A 17,342-nucleotide genomic window follows, 5' to 3' on the forward strand; every position below is an offset into this window, starting at 1 on the left:
AAACTGATAGAAGCACTAAGCTTCCAGAAGATTTGCTAGACTTGCTGGCCATTCTCTTTAATTGAGTTTGTTTGCTTTTATTATCTTGTATTATTATGGTATCTCATACATAGGTAACTACAAATACATCTGCTATTAACCTGCTATGCAAGATCCAAATCAAAGACAGTATTTGCCTTAGCTCCCAAGACAGGATGAAAGAGAGAGTTTAAGGGGAAAAAAAAAAAAAACTTGAAAAGAGATTTTTTTGCTGTGTGGATTGCAAAGTTTAGGGCTCTAGCAATCTTTAAATTGTGATATAATGCAATAGAAATGCTGTTGGAGCTGAAAAGAGTTGAAAGACAGTTTTAGACTGGCTGTGCTCTGCTGATGAAAACAATAAATATTTTTAGGGAAGGGAGGGCACCTCTCCCAATTCCTTTTGCGGAATTGCCTTTATTTGCTTTGTTTTGACAGGAGTCTAAGGCCTCTGCAAGCCTCCCAGGTTCAAGAAGGGAATTACTGGTTTGAGAAGCAAAAACATGAATTATTTTTCAATGCAAGCAATAGGGAATATGCTGAATGTCTCACCCAGCCTCAGGTCTGCCTCAAAATCTGAAAAGAAAGCAAACACAACTACCTAACACCTACACTGTGAGAGGTTTCACAAGGCAGAAGCTTCCAAATCTGTTTTGTGTGGGGTTTTTCCCTTTTGTTTTGCTTTTCTAAAGAGAAACTTATGACAGCTACAGCTAATGATGTCCTCCAAGTCTTCTAGTTTGAAGTTTTTAGTTGCATAATTCAATCTCTCTTGCTAGCGGCATTCAGCACAATAGCATTGCCTCTGTGTGCAGGTCCTCTGCAGGAGCAGCATGGTGTGAGTGAGAACACAGCATTCTCTTAATTACTTTTAATTAAAATGACTGTGTGCACACACACACATATAGAAAGCCTCTGTTTTTTCTAGTGGCTTGGCTTCCTTTTCCTTGTTGAAGGGAAGAAGTTAAACTTTCTCATTAAATGTTTATATAAAAATGAAATAATTCTGAGGTTAACCAGATTTTTTTTCTTCTTTTAATTTTTTTTTCAGTTGCACAAATATAGCTGAAACTTGAAGTTGGCAGAGAGTGCTGTTTAAAAATATTTAGTCCCAGCATGTAAAAACTCGTTTTGTTACGGAATTCCTTTGTGAAAGGTGTAGCTATGCCATGTCTCTGCCAAAGTGATGGGAGCCATATCAACAGAGTGCCTTTTGGAAAAATAGCTGCATTTTGGGCTTGTAGTTACAAAAGTTAAATTGGAATTTACATGTTTTATATATTGCTTGGAAGGATACCACATCTAGTAATATTTTTTAAGAGAGTGGAAAGAAGAAAGCAAGCTTGCAGATGGAGTCAAAGCTTTGCTCTGTTAGAACATGTTGGGATGAGCAGAGGTATGTGTGATGACACTTAGCATGTACCACTGAAGGCTCTGGTTTATTCTCTGTAGCTGTCATCATGTGCTATAGTTATGATACATATACTTAATTCTGGCTACATACCTCATCCATCCCTTCTCTTCTCTGGGCGTGCTTAAGCTTTATAGCAGAATAAGAGCTACTGATACACGTGATCCTCTCTGCTGCCCAGGCACAACCAATGCTCAGGTTTTGGTACTGTAAGGGCAATGAAAGGCAGCATTTTGTGGTCACCCTTGTCTTGCTGATTGTTGCCAACTGGCCGGTTGTCTAGCTGACATGCCAGGCTGTGTAGCTGACTGCAGGTAGATGAAGTGAATCTGAAGCCTGGTCCTGCTGGCCGAGACTGGGAGATGGGGGTAGAGGAGGACTTGGTCTCTGCTGCAGCTCCCCAAGGCAGCTGTGGCCATTATGCAAAGAGCTGAGTGGGAGCCATTTGTCCTGGTCAGAGCGAATGTATTCAGGTGGCTTTATGTCCCCTGCAGCATCTCAGGTAAGCTGTGGACATGCACCAGCGTGGTCATGTGCACATCAGTCTTCAAAATTGCACAAATTAGCAAACTGTAGATTAAATAGTGAGATTTGGGCCAGTCTGTTCTGAACTAAGGTCACTGACAGGCATCAAACAGGGCTTTAAGCAGCCTGGTCTAGTGCAAGGTGTCTCTGCCCATCGCAGGGTAGTTGGAACCAGATGATCTCAAAGATCCCTTCCAAACCAAACAATTCTATGATTCTGCCATTAATGGAGCTGGATTTGTTCAACATTTCCTTAACAACTTCTCATACAAGAAATCAGGAATAGCAGAGATGGTTTGTTCATTCTGTTGAATCAGACATGAAGATATGCAAAATACCTGTCCTTTTCATTTAAGAATTTCTTTAGGGAGGTTTTATAAAACTGCAGTCGTATATTAAGTAAATTCATTCCAAAGCTCCAGTGGTAGGTGCAGAACATGAAGCTGAGGAAGGAATGGATACCATATCAAAAGCATTATGCTAATGTACATTATAATTTTCTGGTTAGAATAGATTATGTTCCATTTGGAACATGCCCAAATGTCTAATCCATCCCATTTTTACATCTACAGATGAGAGAACTGAGTGGAATGAAGAGATATACCTACAGGGGTGATCCTTTGTCTTTTGAATGTCAAAATTTATCATGGGGTGATCAATAATTTCATAGGACTGGAAACTTTGTCTCCTAAACGGAAGAATATTTGTAGTGGTCTGTAAGAATTTATCTTCTCAGGTAAAAGAACAAAAGCAAAGACCTTGTGTCCTCCTGTTTTCTGCTCTATACATGAAACAGGAAAGCTGAAACAGGAGGGAAGTAGATTTAAGCCTTTTTGAAATATATCAAAAGTCTCACCAGTAAAAGCCTCTCAGTTTAGTCCCTTTTCAAGAAAAAAAAAAATGGTGTTTGTGACATCTTAGAATAGTCTTTTTCTCTTTAAAAGTAATATGTGATACATAGGGGTTATCTAAGGCATGTCTTGGCCCAGCCAGCATCATGCTGTGGTATCTGAGGTAGTTCAGACAGACCACCAAGTGCATCAGCAGCACATGGGGATGCTAAAGCAGGGTAGAGCAGGCACATCATTTTGAGGCAGGTGTCCTGCTTGCTGGGCTCTCCACTCCTCCCATGCCAACTGGTGCTTGTCAAATCCGTCTGTGAGCCATCTCAATACCCCAGCAGCAAGCTAACACTATTTTTCTGGATTACTTTTCTGATAGTCTGGTGCATTGAATCAGTTCATGAAAAGGCCAGTTTAGCACCAGAGCCAGCACAAGAGAGGGGTGGGAGCCCACAGCTGGTGCTGCCTGTACGAAGGACAAAGGGGAAAGAGGGGCCACGGCGTCCCACTCTTGGAGCATGAGTGACCTGCTGGGGTGGCCAAAAGCTTCAGGTACTGACCATCTCTGCCCAGCACTGCACTGAGCCTTCTACACATCCCTTGTGGAAAGATGTGCTCTGCTGGGGCTGCATTAAATTGAGAGATTTCTGTTGGTTATAGAATACAGTCAGTGCCCTTTCCCTGCTACTCCCTTTCAGTCTGCAGTGCATCCTCTCCTGATCTGTTGTCTCTTCTTGCTTTGGAAAGGCATCCATGCCCACCTCTTTCCTCAGCCAGGTGATGGCCCTGGGTCCTGAGAGCTTTGCAACTTGCCTGGCTTTGTGAGGATAAGGCTAGCGCTCTCCAGAGAGCAGCTTCTGACACAAGGCTAAAAGGAGATGCCTGACACGGGTGGGAGTTTGCTTGAGTGAGAAACAGATGTCCTGACCCAGGAGTTATTCATGTCTTTTTAAAACACCCTGTATGAAGCTTTTATCTCTCCTTAACAGAGCAGGAAAGCAAACTCCCCAAACCCATAGAGAGCCTTCCTTTGACTGGGCCTGGCAGGCGTGCTCGGCGTGGGCGCGCAGCCTCGCAGGTAGCTCTCATCCAGGAAGCGCCACAATTTGCCCTATTCAGGAACCGCAGGGTACTATTCTGTATCCAAGCTCCTAATCCCTCTTACACACAAGCCCTTACAACTTTAACTGGCAGGGTGGAGGAGCGAGTTAAAAAGGGAAGGAAAAAGGAAAATGAAACACAATATAGAGCCAGCCACTGGCTCCCAGTTACTGCATGCACAATGGACCCCAGCTGCAGCCCAATTAAACCATACATTCACAGGTGTTCCTGACAGACCCTGCACCAACAAAACCACTTTCTTGAAAATACCTAAGGCTTTACCACAGAAGCTCATTCCTTTTTTCCTCTTTTTTTTTTTTTTTTGCCTTTTTTTCCCCCTTTAAAAAAAAAAAAAAAGCTTTAAAGCTATTTAGAGCACTTTAAATACAAAGAAGCTGAAAAGGACTTTAAGTCCACTGGAAAGACTTGGTGCTTGGTGGGGGAGAACCAGCCAAGCTGAATCAGCCAGTGTAGCCATTGATTTGGGGAGAAAGATGGGTGATGCTAAATGCCATTTATTGAGGGAACTGGCACTGGGCACCTTATTGTTGCTGGGATTGAAATGGGGAGGGAGATACAACTAGGTACAAGTCTGGTTTTTTTGGGGACTTATCATTGTTTGCACCATAGCTGGGAATTTTTGTGTGGCTTGGGTTATTACTGATCAGTGTGTGTGTGGTTCAGATGCCAAATTGTAGCTCTCCTTTTCTCCCAGGATAACTTGATACAGTCACCTTTGTGACTTTGTAGCAGGATTCTAAATCAGTTGTTTCTTTTCTGATCTCAAAGCACTCATTGCAGTGATAAATCAGTCCTTTACAAAAATTATAACCTGGTTTTAACCCATGAATTCAAAATTATTTCTATGTGAAGACAGATCCGCAGGCAGCAGATTAATGCGTAAGTCGGTCATTTGCTCTCATGCCATTGAAAGTGAGAACTATGTTTGGTAAACTTTCATTTATAATGATTTTAATACTCAAACCAGGGCATATTCTGGCACTCATAGATTCAATAGTATTCAACCACACCTGGCTGGCTATTCATGTCTGCAAAAACACCCCACACCTCAGTAGTTATTGCTTAATTACCTGGAGTCTGGTCTGTTGCTGTTTAATTGTTCTTTCTGACAATCACTTAATGTCTTTATTACTGCTTTAACACTCAATGCTGAAAGCTGCTCTGTTTTCAGATGCAGTCAAGAATATCTATTTTGTCCTTCAATATGCTGAGCTGCAATACTGCCTTTGGAACAGGACTAGGATGTTCCTGTTCCACACCACACACAGAGATCCAAAAGCCTGCACTATTTTTTAATGAAGAAAAGGCAAAAATGGTGATCCCTTGTATTTGAAAATAATTAAGAATGGTCTTAAAACTGGCAGGTAGGTTCACAGTGTTTATGTTTAGAGGCAGGCTGAGGCTGTTCATGCTGATAAATGTAACAGAGAGAAAAGAAAATCGCCTAGGCTTCAAATCCACAAGGATATGACCTAAACCAGATACAGTCACTCAGTAAAAGATACTGAAGGCAGTGTGGATAATTTTCTGAGAAAAATCATCACAGCACTAATATCATGGCAAATAAAATAACAGGAAAGGAGCTGCAGGCACCCCAGAAATGCTGCTGTGCCCTAGTACAGCTCCCTCCATGCCCTGCATGGCTTCAGCCACTCCACAGCAAGAGAATCAAGCAGAACTAGTGAAGACAACATGGCAGACTGGCTGAAGGATGGACACGTTCTGCAGGAGCAGGGACTGAATCACTGAGGACTTGTCAGCTTGCAAAGACTTGACTGAGAGAGGATGAGATAAAGCTCAGTGCAATCATTGGTGATAGGGGGAAGGTGAACAGGGAACAACAGATGAATCACCCTTCTCATAACACAGGAACTGGGAGGCACTTGCTGAAATTACCAGGTTTAAGACAAACAAAAGTGCTTTTATATACGATGCATGATTAGACTGTGGCAGTCATTACAGGATGATGATGTGGAGGCCAAGAGGAGAAGTGATTTAAGAAAATAGTTGGACAGTCATTGAGGATAGATGTGTTGCAAGGTTTTTAAAAATTATGATCTAGGAATCCAGTGATTCTAGCTTCTAGTTTGGGAGTACCAATAAGCTGGGGAAGGATCCATACCTTGCTGCAAAGCTGCTGTTTTTCTTCCTTTGTTGTCAATTAGCCCCTTCTTTGCCTTCCCTCTTTGCCTCATTTGACCCGGTCCATGTTGGTTTTTAATCCAGTCAGCGATGACATTTGAAAATCTTTCAGTTGCTTGGTCTTGTAAGAAGTGTCCTAATGTGACTGTGACAAGAAATGCTGATGAAGAACTAGTAGACCTTAGACCAATAGCACAGCAGATTTCACCAGTTGCCTTCACTCTCATTTTGCTGTGGCTCTGTCACCACTTGTGTTTGCTTTCCATGAGTGATTTAGCTTTACTAGCCAGTGAGAATGCTTGGGAAGGCTTCTTTTTGTAAAAAAGGTTTGCATACTTGAAGGAGGGAAAATAATCAAACTTGCCTTGTCAAAGCTCTTACCTCAGAAACCTGATACTCTGGGTTAGCCAAGGAATGGAAACACCACCATGTGACTTCTGTGATCAGACCTGAGGACCCAAATTTTAAGTACTGTGCCATAATGCCTGCTATTTACTACTCAATAATATATAAACTACTTAGTCCACAAACATTACGAGTGCAGCCAGAAAAAGAGTGAGCAATAATTCGTGCCTTTAAATATTCTCCTCTTGCCTTAAAAGCAGCTGGAATATTCCTGGGAAGCACACCAAAAAGAAAAAAAAAAAAAGAGAGAGAGAGAAAATACAAGTTTTCTGGTGTTTCCTCATTTCTAGTAATTTTCAGTTACCACAGTACTTATGATTCAATCTTTAAGGATAAAATGAAAACAAACAAATCTTTTAGAGTTTAATTATCATTGCTGTTACTGATACTCTTGGCAGAGCACAGAGGAAACGTAAAAGCATCGTCGGAACTACAGTTTATAGGAAAATTCCTCCTAAGGGTGTCAGTGTACAAATGAAACAGGAAGAAACAAGACTAGCAGTGGTGTTCCTTCTTTTTTGGGTCTGCCAACTTGATGGCCTTTCCTTCAGCTTCTCCTTGAGTAAAATATATTGGTTCCTAACAAGTGAATGCCTTGTGCTGCAATACTGCTTTGCTTCATAGTTTTGATGTTGGAGATTGGCAATGGTCTCTATGAGCAGAGCAGAACAATCAAAACCTGATGTAATTGTAATTTTGTAATAATGCTTGTGAAAACCTCCTTCCTTTTATGGAAAATTTATCCCTAGTGCAGTATTGATCGAGGGGAAATGGATCCCTTCTTCAAAGGCCAACACAGATTTAGAGTCCAGGATGCTTGGGATCTGTTTTTCTAGCCAGAGTCGTCTTCTCCCTTTTGAAAGATTTTTGGAGTTTGATATTGAGCAGAGAGTTTGATCTGGTTTTGTTTTGTTTTGTTTTCTCTCTTTCTTTAAGCAGCTCTTTATTTGTGTTAGAGAAATAGTCACCTGAATGGAAAGACCAAGATCCCTCTGTTAACTTTCTAGATGATGTATTACTTACCTGTAAAAGACATTGGTGCACTAAATCTCAGCTGCGCTTCCACGTTTTAACTGTCTCTGAAGTCCTGAAAAGCATTAAAATGCATAACAGCAGTGTTTAGCTTCACTGCTCATTAGAGCAGCACAGAACTAATAGTAATATTGTTGTAACTTGACAAAGCCATCTAAATCCATGCATGTTTTCTTGTGAAAGCTTCCTAAACACGCTGCTAAATCCTCTAAAAAGCTACTAAACGGCTTTGGCAGCCATTAGCACAGCATAAGCAGGGGAACTCTTTTCAGTAAGTGAACAAACAGAGAAAATATGCTGAATAGCTGGACAAATGTGTTTCAGCTGGCTCTTTCATTTACAGATATAAGGGAGCAGTCAATATCAATCACTGTTTTCCCTGTTGCACTGGAAATCACAATATCTCTTTTCATTCCACAAGCTCTTTTCACCACAGTAATGTGTCTTTAGAGTGACACTGGCATCAGTCTGTTTCCGCTGTCTGAAGTCCAGAGAGCTTAAAAACACATTGCAGGGTATGAGACCTTAACCCTCCTCCCCTTCCACATACCCCTCTCCTTCTAGCCTTCCTCTCTGAATTAATTGTTTTTACTTCTTTCCCAGCATAAAGCCGAGAAAGAAAAGTGCTTGCAGAGCCTGGGAATATCTGCTCTTGCACTTTGGGGACACAGAAATGTATCGCTGGTTGTTGGGGGTTTAATTTATCAGGTGTTGCAGGGATTTTAACCCAAGGTAATACGATTACCAAGTTAATTTGCAACGTGCTGTAATACAAAATGTAATATTGCTGTGGTTTGAGTTTCGAGCTGCGTCCTGGATGTCCTAATCCCCCACAACCTCATTTATTAAAAAAACAAAAGGCTGGAGAAGCTTTGTCCTTGTGAATATCTGGCATTTGGAGCACGTCGATATTCTCGGGTCTGCTTTCTTCCTTTCAGGTAATACAGTTTGTAATAAAAACACTCTGTGGTTTTCTTCTTTCGTTGTTTCTTTGCAGATAACAGCAGTCTGTAGGGAAGCAGCCCTTCTAGCTCTCCAGGAAGACATACATGCCACATCCATCATGGGACGGCACTTTCGGTACGCGCTGACTGTCGTGACCCCGAGGATTCCCGATTCCTTAATCCGGTTTTATGCAGATTATCAGCAGCAAAGTGGACTGCACACTCTTTGAAAGGCAAATTAATACCTACCCCCAATCACAGTGGGAATAGCAAATTTCCTTTGTAAAGCTTTGTCAAAAGCCAAAGAATTTTCTGTTGTAAGTGAGCAGAGCGTCTGAAATTCACTGAAGTATGGAATTGTCTCAATAAAATGCCCGTGTGGAAGTTTTCAGCCTAACAGATGTTGTACAGAACTTTATATCTTGACATTTCAGTGGTATAATCTGCATTTTAGAAGAATTGCTGGGTTAAGTCAGTTTATCTGAGTGTGCATCCACATATCAGAAAATAATTGTCAAATTCTGAATTTTTGGTGGGTCCTTGGCCCTAAAGAGAGGATCAACAAGTGTCTTCATTTACTGTCTTCATTTACTATCTTCATTTCTTCCTGCATCAACCACAATTTAATCCTAGGGACCATCCCAGTGAGGTGCAGAACTGGGGAGTGGCCTCACTACCAAAAATGCTGAAAATGGTTCTGAATCTTTTGATTTACGATCTCCAGAGAAGCTGCCAAACAGGCTTGCTGAACATAGAGCTCTCCGAGATAAAGCTCAGGTATCCTGATTGATTACAGTGAAACGTTCCTCTTTGGTCTCAAACAGCAACTTTTTACACACAGTGGGAAGTAGGCACTGGAAAAAAATGTCCATCCCTTGGCTAACCTGAAACCTCTGCCATGTAACAGTGAAAGATTTTTGTTATTCTTTGTTTCCATCAAAATAAACAGAAATGTTGGCTGGTAATTTAAAGCTGGCCACTTAAAAAATCCTACTGAATCCTAATTAATGAATAAGAAAACAACCTTGCAAAATCTGGTAGAAATGACCACAAACTAGTTTAGGGACAGATAAAATCTTTTCAGCATATTTCTCTGTTATATCATCTGTCGACATGATGACAGGACCTTATGGGTTCTCTGCTCTTGCACTCAGTGTGAAATGCAGTTAAGCAAACTCATTTCCAGCTTTTCTATTTCAGACATGGTAAAACAAAACCAATAGAAACTTCTAATTTTTTTTTTTCCTGAAAGCAAGGTGACAAAATCCTGATTTTTCAGTGGTATTTTCTTGCTGTTTCGTAGATAAGTAGAATAATTTACAGGTCAACGTTCTAGCCAAATCCTGCTTTCCCTTGTTGGAGTAAACCATCAATACCATTTCTGTTATTTTGAGGATTTGCTTATTGATAGTTCTGAAGACTTCTTTCTTGTAGTCATTATATATCTATTCATGAGAGAGTCATAATTATTTAGAAGTTTATCATTTTATGAGAAACTTCTACATATATCTAAGAGAGATTTCTACTATGGTTACTTCTGTTAACAGTATGAAATTAAAACAATCATCTCTTGGTTTTGATAATATTTTTTTCTCTCTTAGTTCCATCACAATTTGTAGCTTTTAAAGAGAAATCTCTTTTTAAATTACAACTTTCCTGTTACTTTTATTCTAATCTCTTTTACTATAATTAGCATTTTATTTTGCTGTCACTGAAAAGAACTAGAGGAGGATGCAGCATACTGCACCTAGGTCAGAATTGTTCTCGTTATCAGTAGAGGCTTGGGTATGAGGTGATAGAAAGCCACCCTGCGGAAAAGGACTTGGGAGTTCTGGTGGATGAGAAGCTGGAGGTGAGCCAACAGCATGCACTTGCAGCCCAGAAGGCCTCAAAAGAAGCATGGCTAGAAGGTCAAGAGAGGTGACTCTGCCACTCTGCTCTGCTCTGGTGAGACCACACCTGGAGTCCAGCTCTGGAGACCTCAAGACAAGAGTAACATGAACCTGATGGAGCAAGTCCAGAGGAGGGCCACAAAAACAATCAGGGGACGGGAGCACCTCTGCTATGAAGACAGGCTGAGGGAGCTAGGGTTGTTCAGCCTGGAGAAGAGAAGGTTCCAGGGACACCTAATAGCAGCCTGCCAGTACCAGAAGGGGACCCACAAGAAGGCTGCAGAGGGACTGTTGACAAAGGCCTGCAGCAATAGAACAAGGGACAATGGTTTGAAATGAGAGGAGAGTAGATTTAGATTGGATGTTAGGAACAAGTTCTTTACCATGAGGGTGGTGGAACACTAGAACAGGTTGCCCAGGGAGGTGGTTGAGGCCCCATCCTTGGAGATGAATTCAAGGTCAGGCTTTGCAGGCTTTTTCTTTTTTTCATTGTTTGGCTCTTCATTAGTGCAACAGACAGAATTCAGAAACAGCTAAACTAGCAAAGTTGCCTTGGAGATCAAGACTGCCTTTGAAACTAATTTTTCCATCTTTTCTAAATTCTGTGTATTCCAACTTGAAGTTCAGGATGTGAACCATTTATCATAACCATTCCATTTTTCATGTTTCCAAAAATTAAACACCATGCCTTATCCCCTGAGACTTTCCTCCAGTGTATGCTCCTGAAAGGAGGAAAGAGAGACCATAGTTTTTACTGCCAGCACCAAATTCCATTTGTAATTTTGTATCCTAAAAATAACATAAAGTGATGCTCCAGATGAGTAGCAAAAAGAGATGGCTGTTCCTTGGGAGATGCTCAGATCCCTTGGGAATGTGCACCAAGGTGGGACTCTCAATTGAGAAATTAAGAAAGAGGCAGGAAGGAGTTGTTGCCATCAGAGGGCATGTTCCACGCTGAATTTTAGGACATAAGGACAGAATGCTGGCCCATAACTGCTGTTTGTGCATTGGAAAAAAACCCCATCCCTGCAAACATTTATTCTCTCATCTGCCTGGTACCAAATCTCTTGATGCATAGCTACCTACATGCCTGAAGTGATTGTAAGTGTGGGAAGCTTCCCCTTTTTATTGTTGGGTTTCGTGGCACTTGTTTTTGTAAAAAGTAAGATGTTCTTAAAAAGATTAATTTATAGCAACTTTGTGAAGGTTTACGTTACTCCTAAATATTCTGCTTGGAAAACTTGACTGAGCTGATGCCATTCCAACTCTTACTCCATCCCAAGGCATAGATAATTTGAGATTTAAAGAAAGGTGTGATGGTTGCCTTTCTTGTTCCTCGTAATGGATCACTGTTATTGTGGACTGGCAACTTGAAACCCTCTTATCAGAATTCTAGGAAAGAAACAAAATCTCAGTTTTGGTCAAATCACATCAGCAACATCACCCTTTCATAACTCAGTCCAGTGAGGCTTTTGCACCCTCATCCTCTCCTTGGAACTTACTGGTGAGGGCACTGCAGGGCAGAGCACTTCAATGGTGTCTTCCGTTAGCCTCTAACTGAAGTGAGTGGTGTTTAATTCAGAGCTGAACTTTTCACAGCCTGTTTTACTGGACACACTGTGCCTTGGCACTGACCCAAATTGCTTGCAGTGTGAGGCCATGTAAGCCTGAACACCTCTGCACTCAGAGTCAATCAGAGGTCTTCTTTCTTCTGCTGGGTTTATCACATTTATTGTTGTTGGGATGTTTCTGTGAGGTTTAATTTTAATAAAATGGTGGAGGCTTGGTGAACTGAAAAGAAAGCATCTGAGATCTCTCTGCCATCTTCTCTTTGGCTGCTGAAATGGCTCCTAGGCTTATTACTTTACCTTCTTTAGAAATACAGTCTTTTTCCTGCCTGCCATTATCTTTTGGAGCCAGTTTTTGGCCCAAATACTGCTTGACTTGCAGAATTGTTAACATTAAATCAGCTTTTCAATGTTTCAGGCACATTTTGTTTAAATACCAAGTCTAGCTTTTTCCTCCAATAACAACGTCTTGCAAAATGGCATGAAATGGCTTTTGACAGGTTTGCCAGAAATGACCAGGAGAATATTTATGATCAAAATGCAAAAATGTCTTCACTTCACTTGAAAAAAAAAAAAAAGTGCAGTCCTGTGTTCTCCCTAATGTATAAAGCAGATTTTTCACTGCAAGTGCAATATACAATTCTTACTCCTGGAAAAAGAATGGAGTTTATGGTGGATAGTTTTTCTTACGGTCTCTAAATGAGAACTGAACTTAAGGCTTACTGATTTCAGGTGTGAGGGTGAGCACTGGGGACAGACTAAAGATCAGTGTCAAAGATGGTTATTTGGCATCATTGAACTTAGACTTGTCAGCCTTTCAAACACTGTGTCCTTAAAGTTGTTTTTTCTGGTGTGCGTATGCTCACTCCTTCCTTTTAGGTTCTTTACTCATTTTGAACGTCAAAGTGTGGTTCTTCTCCCCAAACTGGGCATGCTTCTGTAACTAAGCATCAGTGGGTTAGTGCTGTGGGAAGGCTGACTGGGGATGATGCTTCCCTGTGAATCAAACTCTGTGCTGAGTGTGTATGGAGAGGGGTAAAGAGAAGGCTGAATGGTAAAGACTGGTGTTTTGCTATGTGTGGCCCAGAAAGTGAAGTTAACTGATGGACACAAGTTCATGGGCAGGAGAACTCTCTCCTTATTGCAACAGACAAGTATCTGTGGAGGAGACTTACCCTTAAGGCTTTTGGTTGTTGACTGGGTTGGTGAAACAATATTACTGATCCTAGAAATGCAAATGTCTCGTGGTTGTGGTAGCTCCATAGGTAGCGCTACATAGGAGAGAAGCTAGAAGGAACTGTGCTTGGAAGATGAAGAGTCACATGTGCCTGGAATGCAGGCAGCCACTGCCAAAACCTGAAAGAATTAGTGAAAATCAGGCATGAAGAACTTGCCTTGCTTCCTGTGATCACAGAGGTGGGGCACAACTGAACGTGCTTCTTTCATACCTCTGTGCCTTCGGATTACTCCCATGCTAATGTAGTCAGGGGTCTGGGGCGTGACTCGTAGTGGGAGCTGGGTATAAACTGACCTGTATCTCAACCTGCTCATGACATATGTGATGGAAAGGTCCACTAACAAAGCTAGCATGTAAGGAGAGACAGGGTGAAGAGGGTGGATAATCAGAACATTTCAGCCACTGCAATGTGACATACTGGACACTGGATACAGGAGCCAGATGGCCCATGTACAGCTTTTTGTAGCTGCTCCAAACTTGGAGGTCTTGGTCAGTATGAAGCTAACCCATAATGGAGTGTGTTTGGAAAACTGAGTTTACATTGTGACCCTTTTATGTTTGTATTAAATGTTGTTGTTATAGTGGGTTCCAATAATTTTTTTTCTGCTGTTGTCCTTTTGCTGATGTCTTTTTTCCCTCTTTGACATAAAGAAAATACTGTAGATGAGGTAATGAGTGCAATTTAATAAAGAGCTTTTCCTAGGGAGTAAGTGCAAGGGGCATGTAGAGTCACAATTGTAGCTGGGCATGTTAACATCTGGAAGACAAATATTCCAGCAGAAGCCTACTCCTAATCTTGGGCTTCGTGTCTGCTCTTTCTGCAACTGCTACCTGCTCATTTATTAATCTTTTCTGTAGGAAACTCAGCCAGACGTTTTCTCCAGGGCTTTATATGTTCTGTGCTAGATATTTTAAATAGTGTCATTCTTCCCTGCAGGCTTCAATCCAACGACTCCAGAGTCCTGATAGGAGGAGGAGATGTGTGTTTTCTCTGTTAACTAGTCCACCAAGGAGCGGAGCGATGAGGGGGAGAGAGCCCCGCTCCGTGTTTGCGTGGCAGGCCTCCAGCAAGAGCGCAGGTGTTGCAAGAAGAGGCAATGGCAACCAGATGACATTCTTTCCCCTTGAACTAGTGTGGAGCCATTGCTCAAACAAGTTATGGGTCCTTCCAACAAAATTGGAGGGTAGCGTGTTGACTGCATGTGCCTAAGTAAAACCCTTGGCAATGAAGCTTGGAGTCATCCAACTAAATGGTTAGGGGAGCGGAATCGCTCTTAGTTCCCTTGGCAGTCATTAGAGAGACACTAGAAGATGGTCCAGACTGATTTATCCCAGCTAAGAGCTGAACTATCTTTCTGGAGGTGCTAAAGGAGTGTTTGATGCCAAGAGAGGCCCTTAGGCAGTTACCTAGACAAAATGCCTGGAGGCAGATGTAAGGAATTGAGAGCAGTATCTCAAAATATTGAGGAAAATGTTTTATCGACTGGTTCAAATATATTCTGTTTGCACAAATGGTTCTGGAAATGCCATTGGTCTCTTCCCCTCAGCACCTGTGTCTGTGTGGCATAGCAGTGTGCTCTTAACCACACACTCTCCTGATTTTTTTATCTCCTTTACTAACACAGGAATTTCCACATCCCTGTTTGGTAAAGTAAATGGCTCCACATCAGCAGAGTGTGGAAAGGGCTTTGATAACCTTCAAGGTGAAACACTTGTCAGCTCTCACTTTATCCAGGAACAGATTATCTGGGCTGTGGAATAATGAGGTCATGTCTTTCCTCCACACTGCTGGCAAGAGCTTCAGATTTCACACAGGGATAGCTGCTTACATCAAGCCTGTTCTGCTTAATGCCATTTAAAGCTACCCCCCTTCTCTGTCAGCGAGTTTTCCCCAAGCCGAGGGTGTGAAATGTGTCCATACAGACTCATTTGCATTCCCTGTGAGGTGCTTGGATTGCTGTCTCCACAGAGAGTCGGCTGGGCTTGGTGCAGAAGTGCAGGATGCAAGTAGCAGGCGACTTGTGTACTGCAACAGGCAGGCACTGCTCGTGAGGAATGTGGAGTGGGATTTGGTGAGTGAGTGGACCAAAGCCATGCAGCTTTCTTTCAAGTGAGTGTCCCAGTAGTCAGCTTGCTGCACTGCCACGAGTCTAAACCTGGAGCTTTACTGCAGAGCTGTCGCATTGAGAGTGGCCATGGACATCAAAGATCCCTAAAGCACACAAGTTGTGGGTGTTAAGGGCTATGGGTGCTTAAGTAGATTAGCAAACAAACAAAGCCTTTAATATTCTGGAATGCTTCCTCACCACCTAAGTAGGGATTATTCCACCAAACCAGCAAATTCTACCCTTCTACCTAGTGTAAAGTCTGCCTTTCAGATAACTGTTCTCTTTGATTTACTCTTATGTTACAAAAGATAAAAGAAAAGATGAAATTGCATTGGGAACTTCTGTGTGGATTTCAAGAAAAGCACAAAATTGTTTAAAAGCCTCTGTGAAAACAGATTTCTACAGTGCTGGCAATTGCACGCAGCAGATGCTAAACCAAAAAGGTCACTACAACAGAAAATGTTATCTTAAAACTTGCTTTGCAGAGCTTGCTCCCATTTTATGTACAAATACATGACATAACTTAGCCTCTGCTGCTGCCTAGCAGTGTGAAAATCTTGGTTTAACTGCCTGAAACACGTGAAAAAAAAAAGGCAAAACAACAACTGGTTACCTTGGGCTGATTCCACTGCCAGGCTTTCATCATCTGCAATTTTGGTCAAAAGCTGCCTTTGTTAGTCTGGAAGGCATCGTAGTGAGCGGTTACACTTTTACTACAAAAGGGTGTTTTATTTTGCTGAGGGATGAATAGTAATGAAGGATCAGCTGGTAGTGCCAAGTGCCCTGATAACACAATTGGCTGCATACAGCTTTGTTAGGCCCCTTCCTGCACTTGCTGAAGAGACTTAAAAGAAGATGGTAGGAGGGCTGTTCCTTTACCTACTCAACTGTTGGAGGTCTGCATTTTGGGATCACTTTGTCTGCTGGGGGAGAAGGTAAGTCCTTACTGATTAATGATTGTGGGAGAGGAGATAGATAGGGAAAATGTTTGAAAATGAACATGTGAGTGAGGAAGATTACCCTGAAATTAAAGGCTAACTGATTTTAATGTGGGAAGTGGGGGGGGGTAGGGGGGAGCTGATGGAGTTGGAAGGAGACAGAGAGTGGAAATACTGATTAAAATCAGAGTAGGGGCTGATTTGTGTTATTTTAATGCTGATTTTGGTGTGATAGTGAGCTGAAGGAGGGCCACAGACACCCTGGCCCTATGGTAGGAAGTGTCTCCCTGGTAAGCACAAAGTGGAATCTGGCTTTGATCTTATTAACCCCATCAGCACTGGATCAGCAACTGTGTTTCTGGAGCTTGACTATTCCAGCCCCTTAAGGTGTATTTCAAGTGGCAGACATTAAGCGTCATACTTTCTTTAGGGTTTGTGTTTGTTGTTTTGTTTGAGTTTTTACATCAAAGACTAAATTCTAGGCCAGCCACAGCTTCTGCATTGGTCTTGTTAATTGTTTCCTGGTGCAGCAGGAAGAACACCCTTGCATTCTCACATCTCCCTCTCCTCCAAAATGGGCTTTGTTGACTGGAAAAGATAAGGATAGCAGCAGGGCAGCACTAAGGGCAGCTCATGGTGATTGCTGCCTGTGGTGGTGAGATCTCTCTGGAGTCTTTGCAGCACCCCCTCTTGAAGTGCAGAAAGCCCCATGGGTGCAAAGAGTTTTACAGATTTAGTTCCTTTCTTCCTGTAAATATTTCATTATCATATCATTGGCAAGGTTCGGCACAGTCACAAAAACTTTAGAAGAAAAAGTTAAGACAGATTTTCTTCTGAATTTGTGAGAAATTTTAGTATCAGGAGGTGGTATCAAGAGAGAGGAGAGCAATTTTACCCTTTTTCCATGAGCAGAAGTGTAAAATTAAAAAAGTGAGGAGGAAGAGAAATGAGTAGAAAGAGTGCATGAAGAGTTTCCTTTTTCCTTTTAAGTCTCCCCACTGTTTATTTCTAAACTCTACAAGAAGAACAATGAGATGGAGAAGGAAAACACAGAGTAGTAATAACAAGCTCAAAGAGGTTTCATTTTTTCTGGAGGCATTTGTAGCCTACTGAAGGAGCTTGTTCCTTCAGGCCGTTTTGTTCTTCACTACTGGTTTT

General features: G+C 41.8%; 1 protein-coding gene across 1 annotated transcript in view; it reads left to right on the forward strand.

Annotated features, from left to right (window-relative positions):
* SPATA5 (spermatogenesis associated 5) overlaps window positions 1–8,678 on the forward strand; it is a 189,108-nt gene extending 180,430 nt beyond the window's left edge. Inside the window, 1 exon segment of the mRNA XM_054392228.1 lies at window positions 8,495–8,678. Within this exon segment, the coding sequence (XP_054248203.1) occupies window positions 8,495–8,671 (177 nt within the window). The 3' untranslated portion in view covers window positions 8,672–8,678.
* Window positions 8,679–17,342: the final 8,664 nt, after the last annotated feature.

The sequence above is a fragment of the Indicator indicator genome, chromosome 25, assembly GCF_027791375.1.
Source record: "Indicator indicator isolate 239-I01 chromosome 25, UM_Iind_1.1, whole genome shotgun sequence".
NCBI classification, from domain to species: Eukaryota; Metazoa; Chordata; class Aves; order Piciformes; family Indicatoridae; genus Indicator; species Indicator indicator.